This window comes from Erigeron canadensis, chromosome 4, assembly GCF_010389155.1.
Source record: "Erigeron canadensis isolate Cc75 chromosome 4, C_canadensis_v1, whole genome shotgun sequence".
NCBI lineage: Eukaryota > Viridiplantae > Streptophyta > Magnoliopsida > Asterales > Asteraceae > Erigeron > Erigeron canadensis.
This window is the reverse complement of record NC_057764.1, coordinates 2,364,551-2,371,515: the sequence shown is the minus strand read 5'-3', so window position 1 is coordinate 2,371,515 and position 6,965 is coordinate 2,364,551. Positions and strand designations below refer to the sequence as shown.

Below are 6,965 nucleotides of genomic sequence, written 5' to 3'. Positions count from 1 at the left end.
AGGGTTAAGTTAAATAAAATCATTCTCTTTTGATGTATTTCAATGTTATGTAGTTATTTGAAAGTACTTTGATTCATACATATGGATTTCAAATCGATTTGTAAACGTGTTTAACGTCTTTTTTCATTAGATCTGAAGAAAGAAACTTTTAAAATGGGATTTTCTTCTGGAATTAGATTCTCTACTGAAAATCATAAGTTTTGCAAAAAGAATCACTTGATCTGGTTGAATAACGAACCGGGAATCTTGTTTTAAAGATTTATAAAGATGTTGTAACGTTTTTGTTGTTTATTATCTAAAAAAGAAATTAAAATGAATTATTTTCTGGAGTTATATTCTTTAATGAAAACCGAAGATTATGCAAAAAGAATCATTTAAATCCATCAAGTAACGAAGTAGAAATCTCAATTTGAAGTTGTTTAAGCACTTAGCAATTGTTTGTGAAAACAAAATAAGAAACAAGAAAAGAGCAGCAGCCCGTCGATCTCCTTGTCCCATCTGCCTGCATCATGCTGATGTGAAAGTCAACCAGAATTTACACTTTTAGTCCTTGCAGTTTTAGTTTTGTATTTTTTTAGTCCCTGTAGTTTCAGACTTTTCATTTTCAGTCCCTGAAGTTTCTGAATTGACATAAAAGGTCCCTAAAGTTTATGATTTGACATAAATGGTCCCTGTAGTTTTGAAAATGACAGTTTTGGTCCCTGAAGTTTCTGATTTGACATAAACGGTCCCTGTAGTTTTGAAAATGACAGTTTTGATCCCTATAGTTTTGAAAGTGACAATTTTGATCCCTATAGTTTGAAAAGTGACAGTATTGAAATTGATAGTTTTGATCCCTGCAGTTCCGAATTAACATATTTGGTCCTTGCAAGATTGAAATTGTGTTTTGAATCTTGTGAGATTGAAATTGTAATTTTTGATCTTTATGGTTCAAGATTAAAATTCTCATTTTTGAATCTCGTGGTTCGAGATTGAAATTGTTATTGAATATTTAACACCTTAAATTAAACGTATTTACTAATAAAAGCATGATGTTGAGTCTTTATTAAAAGACAATGATAGTGAGTAAATTAGCAATTAATTGGACTCTTTTGTACATCGTAGGTTCTGAAGGTTTGAGCATTCACTGTCGAGTCTTAATTGGTGTGACACTTTGTTATTGCATTCTTATTGGGGTAAGATAACATTTTTCGTCACCTGAGGGTACAACAAAATATAGTTTTTATAAGTTAAAACCCCCAAATGAATATAATTGCATACTTGTATGATTATGGGATTATATGGGAGGCTTTATGGGATATGTATGATTACCATTGATGATGTATGGTAAGATATGAATGATTTAAAGGTATGATGTTATGCATGTGAAATGAAATGATGAAATGTTTTTATGAATGTTTGCATGGCTTAAACACCTAGTCACTAGACATATGAATAGGATTGTCATGACACGTGTACGATTAAGGGCCCTAAAGTAAAAGATGATGTATGTGATTAGTTTAGGTGAAAGTGTAGCCTAAGCTAATATAATTAAGAAGTCTCGAGCATATTTAAGATGTTGTGTTAAGCTTAACCCGTGCTAGTTCCTCAGAGCTAGGGCGTACGTGGTCATGTGGTTTGGGAATCATGATACCTCCCGTGGCATAGTTACGTTTGAGTATTCCGAGTGGAGTAACTAACCACCATTGTGTAAAGGCATAAACGGTTTATTCAGTTGGAAATGACTCTGTCAATTCCTTAACGAAGCCGATGGACCACCGAAAGGTTTACCCATCATGTCGGGTGTGAAGAATCCATGTATGGTCTACGACCGCCTGCACACAAACCCCACATCCCTATGTAAGTGGCGTAAGTCACTTAGCCTACGTCTAGGCAAAGAAACGAAGTAAAGGAAGAAAGATAAGAAAGAAATGCTAGGCACATTAGGAATATGATGGTCCTATTGTGTTTATCTTGTGATATGATATGTATGTGATATTAACATTTATGACACGTTTTGTTAATATATTATGAATCGGCAAATGTTTTCAAATTATGTTATCTTACTTAGCTAATTTATTAGCTAACACTTGCTCTTTTGAAAATGTTGTGCCTTCAGGATAAGCAAGCTTGAGCTAGGAAAGGATTAGCTCGGTGAAATGGGTAGAAGTAATAAAGAAGACTAGCATAGATTGTTGAATGCTTAGACTTCCCCTAGCCTTACGTTTTGGCTACTTTCATTTATGATTTATGAACATGTAATAATGATGGCATTTATGTTGGTGCCATAACTTGGATTTCCATTATATTGTTTTGATGATGCATGTTAGTAACACCATTTTATAAATGTACCATCCGGTTACGGATGGGGCAGTTTTAAAGTGATCATTTTCCGCTACTTTTTAAACGCCGTTTGGCAAAGTTTTTTGAAATCCATGTTTTTAAATGATGGGTGTTACATGGTGTTATCAGAGAAATGGTTTAAGTGAACCAAAATTTGACTAAGACCTCAGGACTTTGGACTTAAACCGTATGGGAAATCATAGACTTAAGTAGTGATGTAATAGCTTTAAGATGAAATGTCTATAGGACGGGTTGCGATGAGTGAGAGTGTAGTTTTGAGGCCTTATTATGTTTGATATGTTTATGTTAATGAAGTAGGCCCTAACCTCTGTTTCGTTCTCGCTTATTTCGTCTCTAATCGTCGTCGTTATATTCAGACAAAATGGTTAATACTCGTGCTACTAGTCGACGTGATGGAGCTGCCGCTAGTAATGCTCCTAATAACCAAAATGGGGCTGGAAATCCAGGTAATCAACCACCTATTCGAAGGCCTTATCCCGGTGAACGACCAATGAAAGTAGCCATACACTATCTACCCTATGTACCTAAATAGCGAATCTACTTTATTCATGAACATAAACATCTTCCATTAATATATTTATAATCTTTAATAAAGTTATTTATAATATACAACTTTCAACTCTTATAATAATCACATTACTCTTTTTATATTAATTATTTTACATTAATAATTATACTCTACCGCGCTACTCTCACCCGTCACCACCACCTCCATCGTTGTTATTGCCATCGCATTATGCAGTTATCATTCTTGTTCGCAATTACCCTGTTAGCATGAAAGGTCTGATATTTATTAATTAAATAAATAAAGATAAAATAAAATGGATGACTAGATAATACGAGTAATTAATAAAGAGAAGTTTAAATACACAAAGCAAAAGTCTTCCATATTTATGTACCTATAAAAACACTCCTAAAGTCCAACAAAGTGTTCTCTCTCTTTCTCTCTGCATACCGGAGATAGTGTTTGTTTTTTTGTCAGCCATTTTTAAGGTAATTCTCTCTTTCTCTTTTTATCTCATTTTCATTCATGAATTATATATAGAGATACTGTGTGTACATATCTATATATATATTTTAATGATAATGAAATGGAAATTGAATTTGGCTTAAGATCAGTAATGGAGTGAGTGATCGAGTGATTCTTGATATGCATTTTTTTTAGAATAATTTTTTTGTTTTTGTGTTCAATTATGTGTTTTATAGCGTAGGATTTCATGTTTATGGATTGAAATTTATGTTTTGTAACAAAATAATAATTCAAGTTTTATGGAACTTGTGTTAAATAAATACGAGTAAATGGATTGATGATAATTTATATTTATGGATTAATAAATTAATTGTGTCTTAATTATGGGGTTTGGTAGATGATCAATGATCATGAAATTGGCTTTTGCATGATTGCTTTTTGATTAAAGTAATTGAATATAATAAGCATTTTTTAGATAGATTCGTTTTTAGGCCTAGTGTGTTCTGATCATTGTTTAATAAAGAACTGTTACTTTCTAAATGTAAATGGGGATCGTGGGCAAGCGTATATGGACACAAAATCTTTGCGGCTTCAACATTTACACAAATACTAATAGGGTATCTTTAAGGAATATGTCTTTGGCCTGACGGTCTTTGAGGTGATCAACAACCAAGAAATCAAGAATGTGTATTAAATAGTTGACATGCCGTAGTTAATGTTTTGATGTTTGTCTTTCGGATGAAGAAAAACTACTAATAAAAAGTATGTCAATGTCAACGGCCCGTCATGAGCAGGATGTGAGGGAGGTGATGCTAATATAGTATCTCTAAACAAAAAACAAAGAAAGAAAAAGGTTTAGCAACCAAATTTAGTTGTTGGGTCAAATCGTTACCAGCATGTGGTTTGTTTGGAATACAAATAATTAAACCAACCTTTTTATGGACCTTCAGATTTTTATCTTTATTACAGAGTATCATTTTAGTGACTAAAAGATCTTGCACATGATGGCCTTCTTATTACTAAATATATATCTACGGGTTTTATGGCCAGGGTTTGGTGATTAAATCTGCGTTTTTGAGAAGAAAGATATGGGGTCGGAAGGGCCAAAGAATGTGGTCATTCATGTGACTGGCTTCAAGAAGTTTAATGTGTTTGCTACGAATCCAACCGAAACGTTAGTTTCTAATTTAAAAAGTTATGTTGAAAAGACAGGTTTGCCCCATGGCGTTTCTTTAGGTAGTTGTACTATCCTTGAGTCTGCAGGAGATGGTGCGTTGGCCGCACTTCAGAAGGCTTTGGAGTCGAGCATTTCAAATGAGAACAAATCCGGTTCCACAGAAGTTGTGTGGGTGAGATATTAATTCATTTCACTACTCTTTTTAGTGATATGTACAAAACAAGAGTAAGCCACACACAAGCAATTTTATGTTTTACACAGTTTTCCACTGTGCAACATACTACATAACTATGTGTGCCCTTTGTGTGTGGCTAAATTTTGTTGTGTACATATCAACTCTCATTTCTTATACCCTTAATCATACTAAGCGCTAAAGTTCAGTCATTTTCATGTTGATATATGTCGACCTTTTACTATTATTACAATTTACTAAAGAAACCTCGTTTAGTCATTGAAGGTTTGCCACTGAGTCAACATAAATGAATATCGACTTGAGAATGCTATTATATTCAAGCTATAGAATGTGTGAATTAATATAACAAGAGTACTTGAAATTTAGGTGGTCCTGATGCAATTAGACACCGACATTCTTTCTTACCTCAGTATCAATTATGAGTGATGCAAGCTGTCATTTTTAGCTGAAGTTTTTCCAAAACTTCAGGTATCAAACTAAATTATAGATTTTAGTTGATTTGACTCCAGGAAGTCAAAGTGTATATTCTCAGGAACAGAGTAAATAAGCCGGTAACATATTTACTAGGTTGACTATATTTTCTTGCTTCTGACCTTTTGCATTCGGCTGCACTTAATATTAGTATTCAATTTTTTAGACATATAAAGGTCTTAATATTTACTTTTTTATTGCTATAATATTAATTGAAGCTGTTACATCTGGTTGCCTTACATATTCATAATTTATATCATCCAGCTTCATATGGGGTTAAACGGGGGAGCATCAAAATTTGCTATTGAAAAACAAGCAGTAAATGAAGCCACTTTCTCTTGTCCAGATGAGCTTGGTTGGCAACCGAAGGTTCTCCCTTGTTCCCATTATACTTTTTTTATTATCGAAAGTTGATTATATATTTTGCTAAAAATCATTCTTTTCACAGCGGCTACCAATTGTTCACGAGGATGGAGAAATAACTCGTATAAGAGAGGTAATTGTTGTTCTGTTCTGCGTCATATAGCAAGCTATTATTAACAAAGTCATCATAAATGTACTGTTATATACGGAGTAATTGCTTTTCGAAGCGAATAGCATCTGCAGATTATGGCGAAATTTTATAGTTTGACGTCACTGTTTTTACCTTTTAGTTAGGAAAGCGTATTATGATAATATTTTGTTAATAAACCATTAACAGTCACACTAATATAATGGCAAGGGTTGTGTTTAACTTTTTCAGAAGTTCACGCCTAAAGTAATATTTAGTGTGATATGGACTATAGAGTAATCATTCAGTCTATTAGTGCACAATTCTTTATTTTCCCTGAATCTAATGAGAACTATAACCTTAGACCAGAATATAGTGCTGGGGGCCCAAATCAGTACTGTATTATCCACTGTGATCTCTTGATGTGGGAGTTTCTACCTGGTTTTATATAAATTAGTCAGTTGAATTTATCATAGTCTCCAATGGCTCAAATTGAAAAATTAACCTAGAAGAAGGATGGGTCACATGGGCACAAAGTGTTTAAATGTCCGGAAGTGCATCTATTAATTATAACATCTTCCATCACTTCATTCATATATTTAGATTGTTATGGTTATATTATTGTGTTGGTAAATCATATTTGAGACAATTATTAGTTTACTAAAAAGTGTTTTTGGGTGACCGAATCTGACCTGTTTCAAGCTTTTACCCAACTTGACCGACCCACCCAACTTGCCACATATATCGATGATATTAGGTGAAATTTCAATTTTAACTTAAGAAGTAATGATGGAGTATTTTGAGGTAAAAATGATGTTTTTTTTCTTGTAGTACTAGTTGTTATAGATCGTTTCTGTTTCACAGCTTAGTGGATCTTGAATTCCTTGCATGCTAACATTAACATCTCTGATGTATCTATCTTAATTTGTTGTTGAAGACTGCTTTTTCTGTTGATGCCATCCTGGAGTTCTTGAAGAATATCAAGGGCTGTGATGCAATGATATCTGATGATGCAGGGCGTTTTGTATGCAACTATGTATACTATCATTCTCTCCGCTTTGCAGAAGATAAAGGTCACAAATCTCTTTTTGTACATGTACCTCCGTTTTCTAGAATCGACGAAGAAACACAAATGCAGTTTATGGGTGCCCTTTTGGAGGCCATTGCTTTATGTTGTTGATATTATTCTTCATCATCAATGTTTGTTGAAGATGCATCTCTTTCTCTTTTGTTGCTATTTGTATGCTTTTGGACTGTTTTCTTGTAAATTGTTATGTTTTCTTGTGATAATTTAAAATCATTTAGAGATTGTGGTTGTGCA

The 6,965-nt window shown here is 33.4% G+C and overlaps 1 protein-coding gene across 1 annotated transcript; it reads left to right on the top strand.

Moving 5' to 3' along the window:
- Window positions 1-3,230: 3,230 nt before the first annotated feature.
- On the top strand, window positions 3,231-6,965 carry LOC122596255 (pyrrolidone-carboxylate peptidase-like). Its single transcript, XM_043768805.1, has 5 exons — window positions 3,231-3,336; window positions 4,364-4,662; window positions 5,419-5,523; window positions 5,603-5,650; window positions 6,582-6,965. The coding sequence occupies exons 2-5, from the start codon at window positions 4,402-4,404 to the stop codon at window positions 6,822-6,824; spliced, it is 657 nt and encodes a 218-aa protein (XP_043624740.1). The 5' UTR covers window positions 3,231-3,336; window positions 4,364-4,401; the 3' UTR covers window positions 6,825-6,965.

Excerpts from the sequence above, each read along its gene's own strand:
- LOC122596255 (XM_043768805.1), top strand. The coding sequence starts at position 4,402 with ATGGGGTCGGAAGGGCCAAAGAATGTGGTCATTCATGTGACTGGCTTC. Across the intron at positions 5,524-5,602 it reads AGCTTGGTTGGCAACCGAAG|CGGCTACCAATTGTTCACGA; the intron begins GTTCTCCCTTGT and ends TTCTTTTCACAG. Across the intron at positions 5,651-6,581 it reads AAATAACTCGTATAAGAGAG|ACTGCTTTTTCTGTTGATGC; the intron begins GTAATTGTTGTT and ends TTGTTGTTGAAG.